The sequence below is a fragment of the Trichomycterus rosablanca genome, chromosome 8, assembly GCF_030014385.1.
Source record: "Trichomycterus rosablanca isolate fTriRos1 chromosome 8, fTriRos1.hap1, whole genome shotgun sequence".
Classification (NCBI taxonomy): Eukaryota; Metazoa; Chordata; class Actinopteri; order Siluriformes; family Trichomycteridae; genus Trichomycterus; species Trichomycterus rosablanca.
This window is the reverse complement of record NC_085995.1, coordinates 23,009,030-23,036,377: the sequence shown is the minus strand read 5'-3', so window position 1 is coordinate 23,036,377 and position 27,348 is coordinate 23,009,030. Positions and strand designations below refer to the sequence as shown.

General features: G+C 39.5%; 1 protein-coding gene across 1 annotated transcript in view; it reads right to left on the bottom strand.

Annotated features, from left to right (window-relative positions):
* rxfp1 (relaxin family peptide receptor 1) overlaps positions 1–27,348 on the bottom strand; it is a 99,967-nt gene that overhangs the window by 50,999 nt on the left and 21,620 nt on the right. The window contains exons 3-4 of the mRNA XM_062999944.1: positions 10,005–10,088; positions 5,376–5,481 (exon numbers count right to left, since the gene is read on the bottom strand). Of these exons, the coding sequence (XP_062856014.1) occupies positions 5,376–5,481; positions 10,005–10,088 (190 nt within the window). The remainder of the gene's footprint in view (positions 1–5,375; positions 5,482–10,004; positions 10,089–27,348) is intronic.

Sequence of the window (27,348 nt, the reverse complement as noted above, 5' to 3'; positions counted from 1 at the left end):
AAAGACCAGAGTTTTGAAAGCCTGCCAGAAAATCCACATCTCATTTTCTGATTCAAAATCCCAGCAATAGACACACTGAGTTCTAATTTTAGCAACTCATTAAAATGATAAAAGGAGAGGAGGCATAAAATGTCATAAAGAATTACTCTCTGCTTGTAGACAGATGCCAAGAAAAGGGGTTGAGACAGAGATGCACTTCCTCACTCACTACCAAAAACTCTAGAAAAATTCCCAGACAGTTTTCAACCCGTGCGTTTGTGAAACACTTGCAGAATTGGATTGGATCTTTAGTCTTTGTTGTTGTTAATTATTATTAAAATGATTTGGCAGTATTGTACTCATTACAAGCTTCTCAAAGCACTTCATAACGATGGGCGTGAGTGCTATGGGACTATAGTCATTGAAGCAGAACACTGATGATCTCTTTGGCAAAGGCACATTGGTGGCCTTGAAGCATGTTGGAATGACGGCGATGTTCAGAGAGATGTTAAAGAAATCTGTGAGGACATCTGCCAGCTGATTTGCACATTCTTTAAACACTCTGCCAGGAATGTTTTCTGGTCCAGCAGCTTTCCATGTGTTGACTCTGTTTAGTTGTCCTCACATCAGCCATGGGGAGATGAAACACCTGGTCGTTGGGAGGTGGGATGGTCCTTTTTGCCACCACATTGTTCTGTGCCACAAACCAAGCATTGAAGTTGTTTAGCACCTCTGTCACAGGCAGGTGGTGTAGTCCTTTAGATGAACATGTTCCACGCGTCACCATTGTTCTGGAGGTGGCTGTGGATGCTCTGACCGTGTGCACGCTTTGTTTCTCTGATTGCTCAGGATAGTTTGGTGGTCGCTGTTTTTATGACCTCTATGTCATCCACGGCTACTGCTTAGGTCGTGTGGTGATTGTCTTAGAGACAGTGATGTCATCAAACACTTGCCATTGCAGCAAGTCAATGATGTTTAAGTTGCCATACATTGCAGCCTCCCTAAACATGTCCCAGTCAGTGTGCTCAGAGAAGCTTTGGGCTATCAACCGAAAGATTGGCGGTTCAAATCCAGGCTCTGCTATGCAGCCACTGTTGGGTCCTTCAGCAAGACCCTTAACCCTGTCTGTTCCAGGGGTGCCATACGATGGCTCACCCTGCGCTGTGACCCCAGCTTCCAAACAAGCTGGGATATGTGAAGACAGAAATTCATTGTACTGTACGTCTGTATATGTATATATGACAAATAAAGTATACAGTGTATCACAAAAGTGAGTACACCCCTCACATTTCTGCAAATATTTCATTATATCTTTTCATGGGACAACACTATAGACATGAAACTTGGATATAATTTAGAGTAGTCAGTGTACAGCTTGTATAGCAGTGTAGATTTGTGCCCAAATGTGTCGTTGTCCCTCCCTGGTGTCATGTGTCAAGGTCCCAGGTGTAAATGGGGAGCAGGGCTGTTAAATTTGGTGTTTTGGGTACAATTCTCTCATACTGGCCCCTGGATATTCAACATGGCACCTCATGGCAAAGAACTCTCTGAGGATGTGAGAAATAGAATTGTTGCTCTCCACAAAGATGGCCTGGGCTATAAGAAGATTGCTAACACCCAGAAACTGAGCTACAGCATGGTGGCCAAGGTCATACAGCGGTTTTCCAGGACAGGTTCCACTCGGAACAGGCTTCGCCAGGGTCGACCAAAGAAGTTGAGTCCACGTGTTCGGCGTCATATCCAGAGGTTGGCTTTAAAAAATAGACACATGAGTGCTGCCAGCATTGCTGCAGAGGTTGAAGACGTGGGAGGTCAGCCTGTCAGTGCTCAGACCATACGCCGCACACTGCATCAACTCGGTCTGCATGGTCATCATCCCAGAAGGAAGCTGACGCACAAGAAAGCCCGCAAACAGTTTGCTGAAAACAAGCAGTCCAAGAACATGGATTACTGGAATTCCCTGTGGTCTGACGAGACCAAGATAAACTTGTTTGGCTCAGATGGTGTCCAGCATGTGTGGCGGCGCCCTGGTGAGAAGTACCAAGACAACTGTATCTTGCCTACAGTCAAGCATGGTGGTGGTAGCATCATGGTCTTGGGCTGCATGAGTGTTGCTGGTACTGGGGAGCTGCAGTTCATTGAGGGAAACATGAATTCCAACATGTACTATGACATTCTGAAACACAGCATGATCCCCTCCCTTCGAAAATTTCCAACAGGATAATGACCCCAAACACAACCTCCAAGATGACAACTGCCTTGCTGAGGAAGCTGAAGGTAAAGGTGATGGACTAAACCCAATTGAGCACCTGTGGCGCATCCTCAAGTGGAAGGTGGAGGAGTTCAAGGTGTCTAACATCCACCAGCTCCGTGATGTCATCATGGAGGAGTGGAAGAGGATTCCAGTAGCAACCTGTGCAGCTCTGGTGAATTCCATGCCCAGGAGGGTTAAGGCAGTGCTGGATAATAATGGTGGTCACACAAAATATTGACACATTTGGGCACAATTTGGACATGTTCACTGTGGGGTGTACTCACTTATGTTGCCAGCCATTTAGACATTAATGGCTGTGTGTTGAGTTATTTTCAGAAGACAGTAAATCTACACTGCTATACAAGTTGTACACTGACTACTCTAAGTTATATCCAAGTTTTATTTCTATAGTGTTGTCCCATGAAAAGATATAATAAAATATTTGCAGAAATGTGAGGGGTGTACTCACTTTTGTGATACACTGTATCTTCTACTCCTATCTTCTTCTAAAATGTGGTCTGCGTAGCCAAGGTGGGGGACGAGGCTCTGCCCTGTACTGTTCTAAAATGTGGTCTGAGTAGCCAAGTTGGGGGCGAGACTCTGCCCTGTACGCATCATGAATGTTTGTATAAACAAGATCCACAGTGTTCGCCCCTTTTGTTGGTAGAATTTAGGGAGCACAGTCTTAGGATTTGCATGATTGAAATCTCCGGTGATAATAAACAGCCTGTCAGGATGGACGTTCTGCAGGTCGCTAAAAGCTCAATACATTTCACACAATGCCTCCTTCGTGTTTACGCTGAATGGCAGATACACCGTGACAAGAATGGAGGTAAATTTCCATGATGAATGAAAAGGTCTGCATCTGACAATAACAAACTCCACCAGCGGAGAACAGTACATAGTAACAAGCACCATTCTTACACCGGTTCTTGCACAATTCCGTGTTTTTGTAAACACACATGCCTCCTTCTGTGTTTTACCGGACTGAGCTGCGCTCCTATCAGCGTGACACAAGTCTAGCCCATCTAGCTAAATGGCACTGTCTGGAATATTGTCACTAAGCCATGTTTGAGTAAAAACTAAACCACAGCAGTTTCTGAACTTACACAGGGTAGTTCTCTGGAGTCAGAAGTAGTTCAATTTATTCCCTAGAGAGCATGTATTTGCGTGGAATAACAATAGAGTCAGTCAGCTAGGACACAAGTATTTTGAAAGATTAATTAAAACACTGTCATCAGTTTGTGTAGCCCCCGTTACCGCAAGGTCGTCTGCATACGCAAACAGAGGAAGGCATCAAAGTGAGCTAGGCTAAAAACAGCAAGTTTGCTTTTTTAATTTACATAACAGAGGTTTAACAGCTTTGATGTACAGTATACCTGACAGGGAACAGTCGTGCTGAATACCTGTATGTACTTTAAAAACGGACACATGAACCATTATTAATTTTACTACACTCAACCCTCACTCAAAGTACAAAATCTTGGCTATAAAACTGGGTTAAACCCAAAGGCTTCCAACCCAGTGAAGAAAAGCTTTATGTCTATCTTTTCTGTCCATTCTTTTGTTCAGTACTAAAGAAGAACTTTGAAGGAGTTCATCTGGACACAAAGTTTGGTATGGAGATACGTTTCGTCACTCATCTAAGTGACTTCTTTAGTCTTAGGTAACCCGTACAGACTAGGTGTAGCCTCCTGCAGAAACAGTTTATAGTACAAAGCTCTGTCAATGGCATTGTCTTGTTTTAAAAGTTTCAGACCATCTATCACCCCTTTTTTGCAGCCACTACCAGGACCTAGTTTGTGTTACTTAGTAACATGTCTGGTTTAACAGAACAGTACATCTACCCTTGTCAGCTGGAAGTATGATGATGTTATTGTCCTTAATTACTTCGCCCTAAGGAACAAGTCCCTCGACACAAACAGTAACATAATGTATGCTGTAAGGTGCCAGGTAAATTGCTGGGAACTGTACATCGGGGACACTAAACAGCTACTGGCGAAATGGATTGCACAACATAGAAGATTGACCTCTTCTGGCCAGGACTCTGTGGTTTATGCTCACCTGAAAGTCCACTCATTAAATGATGAAGATGTGCAGATCCTTGACAAGGATGAACTCTGGTTTGAATAGGGAGTCAAAGAGGCCATCTATGTGAAAGAATACATCTCTCACCATCTTACAATGCCGTGATTGCAGCTATACCCCAATCATATGTAATTAATGGTCATTGTGATTTGCAAATAGACCTGATCACTGGTTCCATTATTATGCAAGGGCAGGTTACGGTTGTTAAGCAAATCAGCTGCATATAAGGTTGGGGTATTCACCACCTGCTCAGATTGAAGAAGTCACTCCATACGTATCTCCATACCAAACTTTGTGTCCAGATAAATTAATTGAACTTTGTGGATCTGTGTACCTGGATTATTGGGAATGCATCAAGAAACTTTGAAAAAGCATTTTCAATATGATAAAAGGAGGAACTGCTTTAACAAGCTCTACTGTCCTATGGTCGCTCAGAAATGGCCCGAGTCACCAGGGGTGTCCTGTCATTCCACATTTGAAACTTTTTTATTTTATTTTAGCATCATGCTGTACCAAATTTAGTTCTTCAGCACTTTAATTTAGCACCTCAAAAAACACTCTCATGAAAGACACTAAGCGTTTTAATAGTGGGGACTTACAACTAAGAGGAATCGTGTATGATGGGGGAGATTAGATTATCAGTGCATTGTAAGTTCTCTCCCAATTGTTTTGCCAGGGATAAATGGAGGGACATTAGACAGTATAATTCTCTTTGCATGGAAACAGAGAAGGGAAAACTAGCTTAGACCATTCTACACACACCTCCCTGCACTCACAACTGCACTCATTCACTTATACAAACAATTAAAAAAGAAAAGAGATTGCACAATTGGACATAAACCTTAGATAGAAAGAGACAGTGATAGAAAGATAGATAGATAGATAGATAGATAGATAGATAGATAGATAGATAGATAGATAGATAGATAGATAGATAGATAGATAGATAGATAGATAGCAAAAGAGAGAATGTTGCAGTGGTTCTGGCAGATTTGACAATAATTTACACCAGTGTGTTTTAAACCCATACAGATTCAACCCATACAGAACTTACATCATGGTGACGTTAGCTGATACTGAAGGAGCATCTTTAAAGTGGGCACCGTTACAATCAAGCTCCAATTCCCTGCATTGACATTCAGCTGGAACAGATCCAAGCACTGAGGAAGAGAAAAACAGAGAGTCTTCATATTTTGAAGTAAACGCAATAAAGGAGAGAACAAAGATAACAATTACTTGGAATAGACATGTCTGGCCTAGATTGTCCAATGAAAATAAATTTCCTGCTAACTTGGCCGAGGCAGTGGCTGTGGTCCTTAAAGGATTGGGGTTAAAGGAATAACTGATGCATTCTTCCAGCCTCAAACCTACAAGATTTCTTGATTTTTAGTGAACAATAAAATAACCAGAGGCAACAACCAGAAGGTTTACTTTCAAATGCTGCATTTATTACATATTTTATTACATGTAATAAATTTATTATTCATTTATTATTCATTTATTACATTATTAAATTACAACTTTAAGAATTTATGTACAAGCCCAATTTCCACTAGAGTTCAATGTTTTCACTGATCAACTTCATTGTATTTAATAAATATAAACACATTTAAAACTTGATGCCTGCAACACACACTGTTCCATCACCTTTTACTATAAATGAGACTTTTTAATGGTTTGGGAACTGATAACACTAATTGTTGCAGTTTTGCAAATGGAATTTTTGTCCATTCTTGCTTGAAACGACATTTGGGCTGCTTAACAGTCCATGATGGCTTTTAATAGCATAATCAATGTCCTGACTTGAATGCTATTGGAAAACCCTATCTTCAGTAAGGCTGGGGCATTTCGTTAAATGCAATAAAACAATAATCTGATTTTTGAATTCTCTTTATTAGCTGTATTTACTGACAAAGTAATAAACTACTAAACTACTTTTACATTTTGGTAGACCTGGTTGTATTTTGTAAATATGAGCATTCATTATTTATTTATTTATTTTTATCTCCAATTTTCCCCTCAATTTTCTCCCCTAATCTAGTCGTATCCAACTACCCTGACTGCGTTACGCTTCACCTCTACCAATACAACTCTCCACTACTGACTGAGGAGCTTCACAACAGACACACGCCCCCTCCGACACATGTGCAGTACTGACTGCATCTTTTCACCTGCACAAGGCGAGTTCATATGCGGATCAGTTTTGTGTATGGAGAACCATACCCCGATCAGCATTATTCCCCAACTCTGCGCAGGCGCCATCAGCAGAGGTTATGAGGAACCATGGTCCGGCTCATCCCACCCTATAAACAACAGCCAATCGTTGTTCATCTAGCCACCAGGCCCAGTCGGATGGCAGAGCTGAGATTCGATACGATATATTCGAAATGGTGTGCTAGCGTACTTTACTGCTGCGCCACCTGAGCAGTTTTTATTTGATGCCTTTAATACACTTAAAAATAAGAATAAGAATGAAATGTTTATAGACTAAGTTAAATGGTTGTAAAACATTCTACTGATGAAGCTAATAGTACGATAAAACGGTTTCTGGAATAATCAGAAAGGAGGTTTTCAATGAAGATGCAAGGTTTGTGATGATTAGGGGAGAGAGATGTATTAAAGGTTGCAGCTGCAGAGATGACAAAAACCCTTTTGATGTACTGTCAGTAAAGTAAGATGAAAAGGTCCTATTTTTTGTAAAATAATGAGTTTAAACCCTCCCTAACGTTTTTGAGCTGATATGAAGAGAACGGAAGCATCAGGGCCAGGTTGAGGATTTTTCCGTGCCAGGTCAAGATGACGAGGCAATAAAATAAAACTTTATTATTATTATATTTTTAATGAAACGTCTGCTGTTTGGAGATAACAGTGTCTAAAAGATTGGAAACAGTAGTTTAATATCAAGGGGGCATTACAGTGCAGGAAACAGTATTTTGTATTTAATAGTGTCCACGTTGCTTATTAAAAAATGGCAGAAAGCATAGAGAATGGAAATCATCACTTATTTAATGGATTTAATTTTGTGATTTAATGGTGTCTTAATTAAAAATAGTTACATAAAAAGACAGGGTGATTACATCACCCATGTTTGAAAGTGTATAAAATAGATGAACTCTGAGCTGTACTTTGCATTTGTTTTCAGATTTATGTCCAGCTTGTAATCACACCTGCAGTAAAGTTTGAGCTTTTTTCTCTTTTATTCCAATTCAGTCTCTGGCATTTGTATTTAATACTTTGTGTTATTTTATTAAGTCTGGTTTAAGTGATTTGGTATCCTTTCGTCACGACACTAAAACAAGTGGATAAATTGGTAGAAAGCGTTTATAAGCAGTTATAAAAATTATCACCAATCTTTCCAAGCAATAATGAGTCATGGATAATCACTTTGTTCTAAACTTTGTTAAACTTTGTATAAGAATTGTCAGTGTAAAAGAACAAGATTAGGAATTGAATATGTGTGACAACTGATGCAAATGCTGCGAGTTTTGAGAGACATATGCCGCCATAGTACAATGTCTTTTCAGCAAGACACGTCCAGACCAAGTATATAAAGATGATATAATGTTTAAATACTATTTGATAATTATATATGAACTGGAAGCATTTTTTTTTGCAGTTTCCTAATTTTCCTCCCAATCTAGTCATATCCAATTAACCGATTGATTTATGCTTCCTCTCTACTGATGCTGACCTCCACTCCTGACCGAGTGGAGACTGACACCCCCCCTCCAACACGTGTGTAGTAGCCGACTGCATTTTTTCACCTGCACAAGGAGAGTTCAGACAGCCACACCCTGATCAACGCATTATCCCTCGACTCTGTGCAGGCACCATCAATCAGCCAGCAGAGGTCATAATTGCATCAGTTATAAGGTCCTGTCCGGCTCCCACCGCGTATGAACAACAAGCCAATCGTTGTTCATGTAGGCGCCCAGCCTGTCGGACGGCAAAGCTGAGTTTCTAACCGGTGAGTTCGAAATGTCAGCTCTGGTGTGCTAGTGTGTTTTACCGCTGTGCCACCTGAGCACCTGGAAGCATTTTAAATAACAAAAAATTAACAAAAATAGTTGTTACAGAGAGGAACTGACAACAAAAGTTAGGAGCACTAGTGCAGGCTCACTTACAGTAAGAATTAATGAATGTATGTACAGATAGCAATTCTAAGATAAAAAACAACACTAAAAAGGGAGAATAGGAAGGATGCATTAACAAAACACCTTTGGATAGCAATCCTTTGCATTTTGTCTGAATTTAAGGCTTCAGCTCTTCAGTAAGCATCTTACTGTAATGAGCACTGTTGATTGTTGAACCTGTTTTCTGATAATGATCCAATACCAGACTTGGGAATCTTAGAAAATCCTCACTATAAATTTTCCTATTCTCCCTTTTTAGTATTGTTTTTTATAGTATACTTTTTCTATATGTGCATTTGTCCCTCTTCCTTGAAACCAGGGGTGTCAAACTCATATTCACCGAGGGCCACAACTGCATTACGGTGGCCCTCAAAGGGCCGATTGTAACATATCCTGCTGTGATTGCAGTCTGGATTAAGTCTTGGACAATTTGTTGTTTTTCTTGGAGGCTAAATTCTGAGTTTGGTGTCTGTATATTTATAATGTATATCTACAATTATATTGTATTCCTTTACCACAGACACGCCCTCATAACACAAGAGACGTACCGTTTTTTCTTCCTGAAGCACAAACTTGTATTCACTTTCCCATCTTTCATTAAATTACCTCCTTCTGCTTCATTTTTCTCTTATTAGAGATTATTTGTTAATATTTCTCAACATCACTTGTTAGAAAACCGCCTCAGTTAAACGCTGATGTGGAAACACTGCCATCTAGTGGCGGGATGCAGTCACTTTTGCGGGTCACAAAATCGGCATGCATTGTGGGAGATGCAGTTTATGTACAATTTTACAGAGTATTTTAAAACAATCATACATCTTTTAAGCTATCGTGGGACTTGAGTTTGACACGTGCTTTAAACAAACCACTAACTGGTGCTAATGCTAACAAAGAATGGAATTACAAAACTATAGTGCACACTAATAAGTGCCTATAACGAAGGTATTACTGGAAACAGAAATGACTTCTATACTTATATTAACAAAATCTATCACAAACAAGAGTAGTCACAGAGCTTACTTAGACACAGAATCATGGGCAGAGCAGGAACACATTGAATTATGTAATGCTGTGCAGCAAAAGAATCTAGGACACTGCAAAATTGTTCCAAGTGTTCAGTATTCCACTGACTGGGACCACTGGGATTGCACAACTGGTGAGGAGGGCAGATGTTGCAAATGATTACATTTACAGCATTAAGCAGATGCTTTTAGCCAAGGCTGCGTACAATTGTGACCGTTGGATTGTACAATCCAAGCAAGTCAGAGTTTAAGGGTTTAAGCAATGGCTCAAGAGGCAATCTGGTCAATGTGAGGCTTAAACAAGCAACTTTCTGATTACTAGTCAAGTACCATAACCTCTGAGCTTCGACTGCCCTGGAAAGATGATGATTTGGGACTATGACAGTTGCTGAATACACTTTTCTACCTTCTGTAATTAGAACCAACCACACAAAAGTTTTCAACTGTTATTTTTAAAGACAAATAAGATCAAATAATTTACTTTTAGACTCTTTTCATTTAGGTATATGAATACTCACAGATACTCACAGCATGCATTCGATTTGATTCCAGACTCTTTACTGGGCATCCCAAAATACTTGTCAAACAGATGAGGCCAGCCATTGTTGTCTCCTAGAAAAAAAAAAAAATTTTTAGTCATTTAAAGATTCAAAGTTACAATATATCATCCTCTAAGAATACACTGGGCGTGTTTGAAGACCTAGTAAGCTCTCTACATACACAGCATTTGATGTCATCCTACGTGCGCTCCTGAAAAGGAGGCTGTTCAAATTTCTAGGGAGGAGGGAGGAGGGGGGGGGGGCGTGGCATTACAAGATTATTATTATGAACTGGTGGCACACGAGATTGAGCGGTGGTTCATCAAGGGGAGGGGGGCGTAGTGGAAGCAGCGCTTGGTATATGCGACTGAGCGCTGTTTCACCAGGGGAGGGGGAGGGGGGCCGTGGCGCGAGGGGGGCGCAAGTCGCGCTTGGCACACGAAGGGGGGCGCATGCCTAAAAAGTTTGAAAACCCCTGTACTAAGGCACCTTAAATCTGAACGTATATTGACAGAAAAATGAGGAAGCATCTGATGCTTCCTTAACAGTGAAGGCAATCCCAGCATTCAGTGCGGCACAACTTTTCTCACAGAAAAATAAAAAATATGGCGGACGGTGAGTTCTTTTAAAACGTGAATAAATTATTATTGATTTTTAATTTGTATAAACTTGCACAAATGTCATTTATTTGCAAATTCAGGCTTGTCAGAAAATTTAACCATTTTTGGTACACGGACAGAGATGTTAGTTGACATGCTAGCACGTTGTGCCAACCCATCCCGTTGGTTTGAATGGCATGAGGCTAACTGAGTTAGCTTAATAAGCGAAAACTGATGGAATCGATGTCTAAGTAGTGCGTTCGAATAACTTGACTTATAAGTCAATTACTTCTGCATAGCTCTGGTCTGATAATTTTTCACTCTACTTCCTTGTAGGTGTAATCTTTGCTGCAGCAAACCAATTTGTGGGTTCCTGGTAATCATTTTGCACAGGCTGGTGAGTGATAAATGGTTTATGCTATTTCTGGGCACAACTTAATAATCCTCAAGATTCTCTGCAGTACAACTTCAGTAAACACATGCAAAAATGTATATTGCTCTAATATTGACCTGTCTACAGCTTTGCCTTGAGAAGAATAAAACAGCATGCAAATTGCAGTATGTAGGTGGCAACTCCTTTTTCATAGCATGGCACTTTTGACTTTAACAACAAATAATTATTTCACACATCCAGCCCTCCTAACCCTACATCATTAATCTCTAGTGACATGAGAGTTTTGAGAGTTTTAAATAGGATTAATATATAACCTTAATAGCTGTAGAAGGTGAGAATTGTTGTTTTCAAAAACAAAAGTTGAAACATTTTGTATTTAAGAGGCAAAATAGGAGAGTACTGGAGAATAAGAGAGTCTAAATATATTACATGCTACACCATTTTAAAACATCCTACAATAAGCAGATAAATTGGTAACAGGTGAAGATGTCATGTGTGATTATTAAAAGATGATGTCTTAGTAAGCACTCACCACTTTGTGCGCAATTCTGCAAATAAGTTGTCTCCCAGTATATACTGCACTAAATAAATGTGTAAATTTTTATGTCATGCTACTGTGATAAATATCTCAGGAATAATTTGGAAAATCACCGTCACCTAACAACTCCTGCAGCATCAAAAAATACAACCTGAAATATATTCTGCAAAGAGAAAGCCATACATCAATTCTATTCAGAAACAACGCTGAGTTCTCTGGGTCCAAGCTCATCTCTAATGAGACCAAAACACAATGAAAATTGAAAACATTTCAGCTTGTTTTTCAGGAAAAAATACAGACATTGAATTCTCCGTGCCAAAAATGAAATGGACCATTCAGACTGTTATCAGCAAAAGTTACAAAAGCCAACATCTGCTACAATGTTGGTGTGCATCAGTACCTATGGTATAACTGAATTGCAACAACGCAAGTACAACAACGCAAGGCTACAACGGTGTGACAAAAGAAACAGAGGCTATGTGTTTGACTGGCCTGCCTGCAGTCCAGATCTGTCTCCTATTACAAAATGCAACTAGTTATATTTTCAGTTCAAAAACAGGTAGACAAGTGTCATTTATAGAAAAGTTGATGTACCAATGTAACATCAACTACAGTCTCTGCCTCTTTTAATGATCAAATTCTTTTGTTTATACAGTGAAACCTCAATATAACGGACTAAAAGGGGGGTGCACTGGTCCGTAAAATGCAATTGTCCGAAACAGCGAGGTTTTTTTTCCAGGGGGTGCAAAAATATATGACAACACAGCATAAAGGTCTACAAACTTGTTAAACATGCACATATGACAAACAGTAAAATGAACATCTTTTATTCTGAGTCTGATGCACTGCTGGTGCATAACTAGAACTTGAAAAAAATTAAGCATAAAACACAGAGAAAAAGGCGAGAACAGAGCGAGCCTCCTGTCAAAATAAAGCCTATCACTCATGTAAACAGAGAGGCAAGCGGACTAGCGGACAGTTACTGAACTACTGGTCTTGGTTAGTGATGGGTCGGTCGCGAACGATTCGGCTCCTAATTGGGAGCCGATTGGTTTTTTTCCGGGTTTTTTTCTGTCAAAGCCGCACGTGATTAGTCAAGATACGTGGTGGCGTTTGTGTGTTTACACTGAGCAGGGGGGGAGGGGTCACACACACACACACACACACACACACAGAGACAGCGTGCACACGAACAGGAGGGAGAGAGAACTCGTCGCTTTACACAAATCAAATCAAATCACTTTATTGTCACGTCACATTAACACAGGTGTGAAAGGTGAGTGAAATGCTTAGGTGCTCAGTCCCTTCATAACAGAAAAGAGAAACAGGATCAACCCATCAAAGATGAGCTCCTTAGTTTTTCTGAATGATAATCTTCACTAAATACTTACAAATGCTGTCACCTGGATGCTGATTTTTGTTATGCACATTTTCATTTATATTTTGTTGAGTGATGCTTCGTTGATGTTGTGTTTTTTCACTCTAGATGTTTATTTTGTTTTGTTTATTAGGATTTTAACGTCACGTTTTACACTTTGGTTACATTCATGACAGGAACATTCATCTCACTTGCATGTCTTTGGACTGTGGGAGGAAACCGGAGCACCCGGAGGAAACCCACGCAGACACGGGAAAGACATGCAAACTCCACACAGAAAGGACCCGGGCTCTTCACCTGGGGATCAAACCCAGGACCTTCTTGCCGTGAGGCGACAGTGCTACCCACTTAGCCACCGTGCCGCCCCACTCTAGATGCAAATTTACAAATAATACAACCCCTGGCAAAAATTATGGAATCACCACTCTTGGAAGATGTTCTTTCAATTGTTTAATTTTGTAGAAAAAAAAGAAATCACAGACATGCCACAAAACTATCATTTCTCAAACTGTCAACCCTCTGGCATTAAGAAACAATAAAAAAGAAACAAATATAATAGTTGTGGTCAGTCACAATTGCTTTTTTTTAGATCAAGTAGAGGAAAAAAATATGGAATCACTCAAATCTGAGGAAAAAATTATCGAATCATTAGAAAACACTGCACCATTATTACTTTGTTGCACCACCTCTGGCTCTTATAATGGTTTAAACTCTCTGAGGCATGGAGTTAACTAATGACAAACAGTATTCTTCATCAATCTGCCTTCAACTGTCTCTTGCTGTTGCCAGATCAGCTTTGCAGGTTGGAACCTTGTCATTGACCATTTTCTTCAATTTCCACCAGAGATTTTCAAATGGATTGAGATCCGGACTATTTGCAGGCCATGCCATTGACATTATATGTTTTCTTGAAGGAAAGTTTTCACGTCCTTTGCCCTATGGCAAGATGCATTATCATCTTGAAAAATGAAGTCATCATCACCAAACATCCTTTCAACTGATGGAATAAGAAAAGCGTCCAAAATTTCAATGTGGACTTTGGCATTTATTGAAGACCATCTCCCCTGTGCCTTTACCCGACATGCAGGCCCATATCATCAACAACTGTGGAAATTAACATGTTTTCTTTAGGCAGTTATCTTCATAAATTTCATTGGACAGACACCAAACAAAAGTTCCAGCATCATCACCTTGCCCAATGCAGATTCGCGATTCATCACTGAAGATCACTTTTATCCAGTCACCCACAGTCCACGATTGCTTTTCTTTAGCCTACTTTAACCTTGTTCTTTTCTTTTTAGGTGTTAATGATGGCTTTTGTTTGGCTTTTCTGTATGTAAATCCCATTTCTTTTAGGTGATTTCTTACAGTTCAGTCACAGACATTGACTCCACTTTCCGGCCACTTGTTTCTCATTTGTTTTGTTGTGCATTTTCTGTTTTCAAGACATATTGCTTTAAGTTTTCTATCTTGATGCTTTGATGTCTTACTTGGTCTACCAGTATGCTTCCCTTTTACAACCTTCCCATTTTGTTTGTACTTGGTCCAGATTTTAAACACAGCTTACTGGGAACAACCAACATCTTTTGCGACATTCCACAATGATTTATCTTCTTGAAGGAGTTTTATAATCCTCTCATTTGTTTCAACTGACATATCTTGTGTTGGAACCATGATTCATGACAATCTGCTTTGTGCAACAGCTCTCTTTTTAAACTGAAGAATAATTAGCAAATCTAATCTGCTGCAGATGTTTTGTTTTTAAACTGCAAATTACAGAGTGATTCCATAATTTTTTCCTCAGATTTGAGTGATTCCATATTTTTTCCTCTACTTGATCTAAAAAAAGCAATTGTGACTGACCACAACTATTATATTTGTTTCTTTTTTTATTGTTTCTTAATGCCAGAAGGTTGACATTTTGAAAAATGATAGTTTTGTGGCATGTCTGTGATTTATCTTTTTTCTACAAAATTAAACAATTGACAGAACATCTTCCAAGAGTGGTGATTCCATAATTTTTGCCAGGGGTTGTATAAACAATCAGATCTTTTTGTCTAATTGAGATGGGTCTTTGTTTTTGTATTTTATAATTTATTGTTGTAGCACTCTGTTCCATGTTGAGTATATAAATAAAGCAATTTAAATAATAAACATTTGATACAATGTTTTTTTACATTAGTAATTCATTTTACATGTAATTTGGTAATAAATTAATTAAAGCAAAAAAAAAATCTAAGGAGCCACTTGGGAGCCGAAAGAGCCGGCTCTTTTTAGTGAGCCGAGCCAAAAGAACCGGCTCTCTAAAACGAGCCGAAATTCCCATCACTAGTCTTGGTACGCTTCTCGCAGGAATTTAAAACAATCGGACCAGACATTTGGTTTTCCAGATGTTGTCTGTTAAATCAGAAATCTGTTAAATGGAGGTCCGTTAAATCAAGGTTCCACTGTATTTACAAAATACAATTAAGTTGGTCCGTAAATACATTGAAAGTACTGTCTTTGTATTTTGGCAGTTAAATAATGGTTCAAAAGAATTAACAAATTACACATTCTTGTTTTACTGCATTTTACAAAATGTCCATATGTTCCAACACCAAAATGAGGTTTGAAGATACACATAAAGCTGCTGGGTTAAAAGGGTAAAAATGGCACTGCATGCTACAATCCCTGAACACATTTAGAATGTGTTGTTTTCCTAAGTCATTATCATTGTTCTACATGCTTGTAAATAAATTACATGTCCTTCTTTGGTCTTTAAGGTTTAATAAGCGTAGATGTTTTGAAATGACTAGCATAGAATTACTTGTGACCTTTTATGGAGTACAGCACAATAATAGTGTACCTCACAACTCTGAGACGCTTTCTAATTGCCTGTGATGTACAGAGCAAGAAACAGTAATTTGCTGATAAGTTAAGCAAAGAATTGTACAAAAAGCCAGGGCATAAATATTCAAACAATGTGTACTGATAGGACAGTGCAAATGTCAGATTGTGTTTTGGGACTGGATCTACCCTGTCTTCTAACCTAATCAATGCAGCATTTGATGACACCTTTGAATCCTGTACTATATTCTATATCAAGAAGCATTTTACTGACTTTGACGGTCACTTGGACATGTCGCTGCCATTTGAGAGTATATCATGCGTGTCTGTTGCTGCACTATTCACTTTCTATCTTTGTTTTGAATCGTCCCCTGGAAACTGTTTGTCCGTGTCTGACTTTTGCTTTTTTTTTTTTTTGCAAGTTTTGCTAACCTTACCTTCTCGCCAGTTACTCCAACTTTTTCTCTCATTTTGCTGCAAGCCCTCTTTTTACAGTACTGCAGCTTTGGCTGCTGCTTCATTTTCATTTTTTTTACTCATTTGTTAATTTGCTGGCTGCCAGTTGTTGATAAGTATTGTTGATTTACATGTCCTTATTGTTCTCTGGTTGGTGTTTGGTTTAACAGGTTGGCTAACATGGCATAGTGAGCAAGTTGGAATGTTTCTCAACAGAGCATTGTACCGATGTTTAGATGTTCCTTTTGTTGCTGCTAAATAAAGGTGTACCATGATTGTCTGGTTTATCACTGTTGGGCTATGGCCTTTTGCTTTACACCAGCACAACTAAGCAGTTTTGCATCTCATTATCGACTGGACTCTACGTGTGCTACGTACATGCTATGTCAGTCACTTGGTTTTGTTGTCCTTTCGAGATTCATTGCTACTCAAGAAATCAACTCACTGGCTATTATGTATCTAACAAATGGATGTGACCAACAACATACCATCCCTTCCACTCGATGAATTGACTTTATTGTAGTTTGCTCTCTGTCTGCTACACTTTAATGTCCACTCCAAACAACTTTAGATTTTCTAACAAAATTAAAATATCATTGTGCAACTGTAACAAACAAAGTGTCTATTCTAAATGACCTTATTGTCCTGCTACCTAGTGGTTATACAGTGGTACCTTGTAACTCAACGCATATGAGATGAATCTGCATTTGTGTGGAATAACCATCAGATTCACTCTGAAAGCTCCACATATATCTGTGTTTAGCTGGATTTTCCCCCTGTTTCACTTTTAAACTTGTGTTATAGCTCGGGGTTCTGAATCAGCTTTTTATTTCAGTGTTTTTTTATATTATATTTGTGTTATTTTCGGTGTAAGTGTCAAAAACAACCCCATTATTTTTACTATAGCCTAAAATATATGCAAGTCCACGGGACCATGGAACGCATTAACAGGTTTCCCATGCATCCTTATGAAAAAAAATACCTTGAAACTCAACGCCTTTTAAACTCAATGCCAGTCCCAGAACCAACTGACGTTGAGTTTCAAGGTACCACTGTATTTAGGTCCCAGGTTACAAATAACGGCCTGGCCAATATCTTACACTTGAAATTAACTTGTGTGAGTTTTATACTGTTTCTCAACACTCTTGTCCTGATGTCATACAATCTCTATTAAATGAAACTGTTTCTGATATATTTGACCATTGGCATCTCTAAAACTAGACTGGTTCCCTTTGGTCATTCATCCCCATGGTTTACCCCTGAACTACATGCTTTGAAAACCATAGGCACGTGTTTAAAGTGGCTTTATAAGAAAACTGGTCGAACTGTTCATAAAAAGGCATACTTGGATTACATGCTTACATATAGAGCTGCTTTAAATGTTGTCCATTGACTATATATTTAATTTGTCATTATTGTTTCTGGATATAAGCCAAAGATATTTTCCCTACTGTTAACAAACTTCTTTACCCCCTTCTGCTATTCCTCCTAGCACTGATGACTCAGTTTTTCATCTGTTTTTAGTTAATTGCCAAATCAAATGCATCTAAGCTATCAGCTCAATCCAGCCCCTCAGTTATCAACGTCCCGATATGTCATATCAATAACTCATCTCTTGTTTTAGGTTATGTCTCTACTGGTCTTAAAACCTCTGCTATCATTCTTATTCTCAAAAGGCCAGGTTTGGATACAGCCACCCTTGAACACTATTGGCCAATTTCTAAAATGCCATTTTCAGCCAAGCTGTTAGATGATGGTAGCTTCTCAAGTATCGTCTTTTTGATAAACAATGATCTTTTTAAATCTTTTTAATCCAGTTTCCACATAATGCATAACATTGAGACAGCTTTTCTACTGGTTCTAAATGATCTCCTTTTTACCGATTCCGGTGCTATTATTTAAGTGCTGCATTTGACACCATTAATCATGACATATTTATCTACCACCTTTCAGCTATTGGAATTACTAACACTTGCCTAGTTAAATTTCCTAATACAGCTCTAATAGATTTCACTTTGTTGCTCTTGGTTAGCATCATTCTGCTATTAGTGCTGCTAATACTAATAGTGCTGACCGAGTGATCCCTTCTCATTCTGCTATTGGCGCTACTATTAATGCTGACCAAGCTCCCCCTTGGTCAGCATTACATAGCTGTTTCTGTTTCAGTTTTAACTAATTACTGTGGTTCAACCTACATATGACAATGATGATCATTATCACTTGTTTGGTATAACTGGTTAATCACACACCTGACTACAATCCTACAAAATGCCTGACCACGCGCGTGCAAATGTCCCTAGAGGAATTGATGATGTTTTAAAGGTAAAAGATGGTCACACCAAAGACTGATTTGATTCAGATTTCTCTTTTGTTCATTCACTTTGCATCTTGTTATTGCCAAAAATAAACTATTAACACTTCTATTTTTGAAGCATTCTTACTTTGCAACATTTTCCACACCTTCTTAAAACTTTTGGCTGGCACTGTCTTGCTGAACTAATTATTCTTAAAAAAAGACGTCATGACTTCTCAGGAAAAGACGTCATCTTGATGGCAACATTTGTCTCTCTAATATGGACATTCTTTTCACATGTTTCATTAAGTCTGTTTTTCATAAAATCAAGCTAAACTATGGACTTGTCTTACCACAGCATAGGCTTCCACTGTCTTTCGGACAGAAGACATTTCTCCACTCGTTCTCAATCACCCAACTTTTAATCACCAATTGGGAACCAATCTCCACCACCCTTCAAATTGCACCCAGACACATCACTCCAACGCACAAAATTTGCCTACCCATTATTCACAGTGGTGTTAAGTATTGGTGGTGGTGGTTTAGTCTTGATTGTTTAATTGTGTTTGTGTTCACTTCAATAAACTGCACTAGCATTTATAATTAGATTCAGTGTTTTGTAATCAAATGTCTGCTAGAAAGTATTTTCTATTATGCCACCTGTAAAATCCCAACATGCATTTTAACATCTTGACCAAATAACTGAAATCGTGTGTATGGAAGGTCATACAGCTATAGGTTACAAATTGACTTGTTAAATACATGGCTTAAGAAAGCATTTATTGTGCATTATTACAACAAATAATGTAACTATTAGGGATTTCCACATAACAGACCCCCAAGCATATAATAATAAAGGTTACACTGAATGAAGCTTAATGGATAAATAATGCATTTATGCTTTATTTATGCTTTATTAAGCAAAAAATAAGACCTAAAAAAGCCCCTAATTTGCATTCTTTAAAATAAAGTGTTACAGAGTATTCTATAAACTTTTCACTATTATTTTGCCCCCTCCCAACAAGCATATACAAACATATACATAAACATATAACACTGATTATCTCTTTATCACGGCACCTGTTAGTGGGTGGGATATATTAGGCAGCAAGTGAACATTTTATCCTTAAAGTTGATGTGTTAGAAGTGGGAAAAATGGGCTGGAAAAATGGGCAAGCATAAGGATTTGAGTGAGTTTGACAAGGGCCAAATTGTGATGTCTAGACGACTGGGTCAGAGCTGCAGCTCTTGTGGGGTGTTCCCGGTATCAAAAGTGGTCCAAGAAAGTAACAGTGGTAATCCGGCAACAGGGTCATGGGTGACCAAAGCTCATTGATGCATGTGGGGAGCGAAGGCTGGTCCATGTGGTCTGATCCGACAGATGAGCTACTGTAGCTCAAATAGCTGCATAAGTTAATGATGGTTCTGATAGAAAAGTGTCAGATTACACAGTGCATCACAGTTTGTTGCGTATGGGTCTGCATAGCGGCAGACCAGTCAGAGTGCGCATGCTGACCCATGTCCACCGCCGAAAGCGCCAACAAAGGGCAGGTAAGCATCGGAACTAGAACAGGACTGTTTTGGCAGCAAAAGGGGGACCAACACAATATTAGGAAGGTGGTCATAATGTTATGTCTGATCGATGTATATGTTATTACTAATACCACTAATAACATTTTCTTTTTTAGCCAGTGCTAAATATCACAATGTGATCATGACATGACAAAACAAGAAAGCCTCTGCTCACCTCTATTATACTTCACCATTAAAGTTTCATTAGTGTAATTTCAGGGTAAATGGACTGATTTTAAAGAATACAATTCTGCCTTAATATAGAAGCTTGGATGGAGGAGATAACTGTAAATAATAAGACTACTTTAAAAAACATTAGTCATAGTTTTATAAAAATTTCCCTTGTTATTTCCTGTTTACATCACCCCGTTAGTCATGCAGGTTTACCGATGTTTTTTTTTTTTTGTTTGTTTGGCTGTTTTTGACCTTTTTTGTTTCTCCTAATGCAGAGCCTGTACATAAAAATATACTAAGCAGAAAAAGCATGAATGATGTCTCAGCCATTATGTACCACTGTGTTATTTTTGCAAAATTTTTTTGGTTTAATGCACATTGCTGTTAGAGTATTCTAACTGTTTTCCAACTGTTTACTTTTATGCCTAACATGAGGTTTAACCTTTGGAACTGAAAAACAAGTTTGGCTTATTTAAAACAAACACCAACCATGGGAAATGTTTTTTTTTATAAAATGCTTGCTATAAAGTAAAACCCAGTGAGATCTAAAATTGATTTCTGTATCACATGCACAAACTTGAATGACCAGCCATGTATACGTGCAGTAGCCAAACATATAACAGACACATGGTTATTACATTCAAAATACACACTTCATGGCCAAAATACTGTATATGGACACCCTTCTTATTATTATAACTGTAATTATAACAGATTAGATTTGGAATTTTGGGTCAGAAACTCTTATGTCGGTGGCGCAGCGGGATATTCCGCTAGCCCACAAGTGCCGAGATTCTGAACTCCTTCGAAACTCGGCATTGCCACCGGTCGGCTGGGCACCATCTAGCGGGCATAATTGGCAGTGCCTGCAGCAGACTCTAATTGGCTACCGTGTCTGCAAGGGCAGACTATGTGGGTGGGGTCTTCTAACGCTGTGAATGGGCCCTGATTAGCAGATAGAGACTCTAATTGGCTACCGTGTCTGCAAGGGCAGACTATGTGGGTGGGGTCTTCTAACGCTGTGAATGGACCCTGATTAGCAGATAGAGGCGCCTGTTCAGAGTGCATGGGTAAAAAAAGAAGGGGTCTGCTAAGGGGACTGTGTATGGGTCAGAGGAGGTGTGAGAAGGAAATATACCTCCCTCGAATGCAATCAGAGATTCACAGCAGAGGAAGACAAATTGACTGAGATAACCTGTGTGATATGACGTGGTAAAAGTGACCCAGAAAGTAGGAAAAACGCTTAAGGTTAAAAATAAAACGTATTGTGACTTATTGTACTAAAAGAACAACCGATGAATGTGGGCAGTACAGAGCACCTATAACCAGTAATAACAAAGAGAAGTATAGTTCCTATGTCGTACTTTTAGTACATTTAGCCACGTTAAGTTTTTTTTACGTTAAGCTTTTTCGACTCTGATTCTCAGAACCCCAAGCTGCATAACAACCAAACATGAAGTAAATACAGCTAAACATAGATATATGTATTGTATTTTAGAGTGTGTTTAATGGTTATTTCACACAAATGAATGTTCTTGACGTGGAACTTTAGTGACGTTTCACCGCACCGCTCAAGCCAAGCGCTGAGCAAAGCAGCTATTTGCGCCGAGGTGAGAGTGAAGCGCAAAACAAACAAGTCTACGTCTTCTTATCACCAACAGTTGAGCGATGCTTTTTGCATAAAAATGAACACCTGTAACAAGAGCACAAACGCTCCGCCATCATGTTACTGCTCTTTACTTTTGTTGTGCAATGCCCACTGTTGATGTCACAGGCTTGGTTCCCAAAAACTGGTGGAAACACGGGTCGGTTCTGTTACAAACACTAAGGTTCAAAGAAACCCAAACGGAACTGGTTTAAGAACCAGAGTTCATTTGGTGGAAAAGCACTATGAGAGTCACCCCATATTGGAGATTTGTGATCCTAGGTGTCTTTTTTTCTACGGATTTTGTTTGTCCTGGTAAAAGGGGTTATAAACAAAAAATAAAAGGCTTGAGAAGTAAAGGCACAAGACTTGGACCTTGGACTTGGAGTCCTAATGTCTGTAGGATGGGCGGATGCCTGTTCCACTTCTATTATTATTCGTTAAGTGATTGCAGAAGGGAATCAAACTATTGTTGTATGGTAGTATTATTAGTGTGCTTGCAGTATGCAATCACACATAAACACCTATCTGAGCAAAAGTTTCCCCACCTTTACCAAATATGTGCTTGCACAGTCGAATGCCTGAGCAAAAGTATTCACAACCCCACCAACTACATGCTTACACACACAATCACCTGTCTGAGCAAAAGTATTCCCACCCCCACCAATTATGTGTTTGCATACACACAATCACCTGTCTGAGCAAAAGTATTCCCACCCCCACCAACTATATGCTTACACACGATCACCTGTTTGAGCAAAAGTATTCAAACCCCTTTTTCTCTCACACACACACACACACACACCCTAGCAACAACCTAGAGGACCATAGCAACCACCTTACCAAACACCTAGCAGCAGCTTAGTAACCCCAGCACACATTGGAAGCCACCTAGCTACACCTTAGCAACCACATATCAACCACATATCACATATCATATTACCATAACAGCGGTGTGGGACCACCTGGCCGTAACAAGAGGAACCTTTGTTATGTGCTTGTTGTAACACGGATGGAGAGTTAGATTTAGATTTCTAGATATGTTTGTTAAATAAAGTACGCACGTTTAATGCTTTAGCTGTCCATTCTGTAGAGTCGTTATTATAAACGGTCAGAACAGAATGATACATGGTGGCAGCAGATTTAGCTGTTTGAAGTGCAACAAGTAGATGTCGATTTATTTTAATTAGCATCATGGCGCACGGAGAAGCTCACAGTGCAATGAAAGGTCTGAAACCTCCAACAATGTTATGTTTGGACTCCAATAACTTGTCGTGGAAGTCATGGGGAGACGAATTAGATCTCACCATGGGAGACGCAGAGGAGTCAAAGAAAGTGAAGCTGTTTAGCTACCTTATTGGTGAAAGCGGTAGGTAGTTGTTGGATACTTCAGCCACCAATTTGGCTACTCAAGAGAGAACAGTACGTGTGCTCATTAAAAAGTTTGAAGAACATTGCAATCCCAGTGTAAATGAAGCAGTGGAACGTTATTGATTTTTTATAAAAAACACAGGGCGCTGGTAAAAATATTACGTGGTACTACGTGACAGACCTCAGAGTACCAGCACAAACATGCCATTTTGGAGAAATCAGAGATTCATTCATACGTGACAGGATTGTGTGCGGAATAAATAACTCAAGGTTGAGAGAAAGGCTACTTCATGAGAAAAATATATCGCCAGATAACTGTCTAAAGATATGCAGAGCCGCAGAGATGTCGAGAGAGAACAACTAAATGATTTCAGGAGCAGTTGTGAAAGATGAACATGTAGTGAAAAGAGACAACTGCATGCAGGTTCTGTAAAAAGCCACATGAGAAAGACAAACACAAGTGTCCGGCTTTTGGTAAGAAATGCAAACGGTGTGGGAAAGCAAATCCCACAAAGTGTAAATCCAAGTTTGAACAAAAACATGAAAAATCTGTGCACAAAATTGAGGACCAGGACAGTGATGAGTATGAGGACACACTTGGTGTTACTGCAGCAGACACGAACACTGTAAATAAAGAAAAGGGAATTCTATTGAAGCAAAATCTTGTAAAGTTCCAAATTCATTGTGGTGCAAGTTTAATGTCATCCTTGTAAGTCTGCTGAATCCTTACATGAAAATCTAGAAGACTAAGTCTGTTCTAGTAACATACAACCTAAGCAAACCAAAACCACTGGGAAAATGCAAGGTGAAATTAGGAAATCAGAAGATTTCTTGGATTTCAAAAGAGCCGGCAAAACCATGAAGCTCATTAAAGTACATTATGAGAACTAGGGGTGCACCGATCCGATACCCTGTATCGGCCCGTTATTGGCCCAAATAACTGGACTAAGCCACATATGGGTCTCTCTCTGTCAAACTGGTGCAATTACGACCTCTGCTGACTGATTAAAGGTGCCTACACAGAGATGAGGAAAGAGTGCTCTTATGGTGTGTCTCTCCGTACACAACGCTAGGTGGCACAACACTCGTCAATGTGTGGGTGATAATATGCATACGGCTTGCTGCCCACGTGTCGGAGGGAGCGTGGGTTAGCTTCGATCTCCTCGGTCAGAGCAGAGATCGGCATAGGCAGAGAGGAAGCATGATGCAATTGGGCAATTGGACGCACTAAAGGGAGAGAAAAAGGGGAAGAATCTCTGCTTCAATTCTAATTGGTCTATCACGTTTGATTGACATCCACATCTTCCAATTGTAGACACTTTGGACGACACGCCGTAAAGCAAGATGTGTCACGTATTTTAAATGTTTGTACGGTGCTGTTAATTAAACAAACCAAAAATACTGTTACATTTTCTGTGTAAAAGTTAAAATAAAAACAGCAGTTTTACATGAGTGTGATGTTGTAGGTTCTGTATTTATTTCTTTAGAATATTTGTTTCACAGTCTAAGCATTGTTATTTAGATAGCCAGTTTAACCATGGTGCATTGAGACATGTATTATTACTGCTTAGTTGTTTGAGAAGAGAATGACTATCGGATTGGTATCGGTATTGGCAGACACTTAATTTGCAGGATCGGTATCAGTATCAGACATAAAAAAAGACAGCACTGTCACCAGTGAAAATCTCAAAAAAAGACAGTGGGCACTGGAACAAATCAAGCAAAAGTACAAAGATGTAATTGCTGGTGATGGCTTCCTAAAGGAAGAACGTAAGCTTGAGATTGACCACTCAGTAAAACCTGTGAAACTCCCAAAGAGAAGAATCCCAGTTTCCATGGTAAAACCATGAGAGGAAAAAGGAGCTACAAGATCTTCAGAGGATGTAAATTATCATGCCTGTAGAGAAAAGTACAGATTAGACTAGTAGCATGGTAGTCGTACAGAAATCCAATGGTAGACCGAGAGAGTGCATTGATCCAAGACCACTCACCAAGGCCTTGAAACGAAGTCATTTTCCTCTACCAACTATTGACGACATACTCCAAGACCTCTCTAGAGCAAAGGTCTTCACAGTATGTGATGTTAAGAGTGGTTTCTGCCATCAGCTAGAATGTTCATCTACTGGTTAAGTGGAAGCAGAAATAGAGACTATCAATATGGTAGAACTTTTACTTATTCGGAAGACCGCAGCCATAGAATATTTTCTGCTACAAAGTGTTATGATGAATGGACAAGGACCCAAGGTGCAGAAATTAAATAATAATTTTATTTAAACAAGTCAAAACAAACGGAAAAAACCCAAAAAAACAGGAACAAAAAACAAATCGGGAGAACCCCGATTGAGCCGCTGAATCCGCAGGTGAGGGAAACTGAAAAAGAGAAAAAGGGAAAAAATGAAAATGCAAAGTGGGGACACGAACCCCTGTCGCTCAGGTGCAGAGCGTATACACAACCCATTGCACCAAACACTGGTGAATGGTGAACAAACCAAATGCCCTATTGAAGCGCTGGAAGAGAAAAAGGAACAAAAATAATTAAATGCTCCCAAAACGGGGAGAACCCGAAACGACAAGCGCGTTTCAGGAGGACAGGATCGGTGGACGCTCCTGAAGCCCGTATCTAGGGATAGGGGCCAGCCGACCTGTAAAACACAAAAGAGGCGTGTTAGGGAGAGCTATTTAGGCAGATTTGAACCGGGGATGCTGGCGCCAGAGGTAAGCATCAACCAAGCTGCGCCACCCAGGATACAATGAACCGCTTTAACACAAGCTCTATGAAGCGCCGAAAAAAACGGCGATATGGCTGATACCAACATCCTGCTAACGTTGCAGGAGTGTTAGCGCTACACGCTACAAACAAACTTCAGCGCGAGGGCTGAACGCAGTCGCACTAAGCTTTCCCTCACAAAGGAAAAAACAAAGGACTAACTACCTCAGCCTTTCAGCTTATATATTCGAATGACCTAGTACCGTTCGGACTACCTTCTAACCCTAAAAAGGGTGAGTTGACGCTCTCACACACAAACAACAGGAACAAAGGTGCGACGCCCGCTGCTGCCTACTGGCGGCCTAAATAGGCCAGGTGCAGCTGCAGGCAATCGCCCTAATTAGCAGGCCTCTTACAAGAGGCCTTGGTTTGATTTGCTCTGTAACGCCTGCTTCGCCGGGAACCCGGGGTAAGTTCACCAGCTACCGCAGGCACCCTAACACAAAGGAGGATAAACTGCTGCAAATACTCATTAAAACCATTCTGCAAGGATGGCCAAGGCTATGATAACAGCTTCATAGTTACTACATTTTTTATCTGCAGTATAATTATCCAGATCTTGTGTGTTTACTAGGTTAAGGTCAGAGCTCAGTCCAGGCCACTGAAGTTCCTCCACATTAAAACTATTTCACAAACTCAAACTATGTACAGTTGAATAAAAGGGACTTCTCCAAACCGTTGCAACAAAGTTGGAGGCATAAAATTGGGACGTGATATTTTTGTCACATTTCTTGTTAACATACCACACCGGTTTTCTTTGAGAAATCATTTGCTTGGCTACTTTGACATCCATCACCAGTAGACTAATGCATTTTCTCCCCCTTTTTCTCCCGACTTTTAGCATATCCAATTACCCAGTTGCATTATGCTATCTCTCTACTGATGCCGATTCCCGCCCTGATTGAGGAGAGTAAGACTGACACACAACATGTGTGCAATAGCTGACTGCATCTTTTCACCTGCACGATGTGAGTTCATATGCAGATCATTTTGTGTACGGAGAGCCACACACTGATCAACACATTATCCCTCATCTCTGTGCAATCGCCATCAATCAGCCAGCAGAAGTCATAATTGCATCACTTATGAGGAGTCCCTATCCGGCTCCCATCCTGTATGAACAACAGCCATGTTCATGTATATATGTGTGTATGTATATATATATATATATATATATATATATATATATATATATACATTGGGGAAAATAAGTATTTGATTCCCTGCTGATTTTGTAAGTTTACCCCCTTACAAAGACTTGAACAGTCTATAATTTTTATGGAAGGTTTATTTTAACAGAGAGAGACAGAATATCAACAA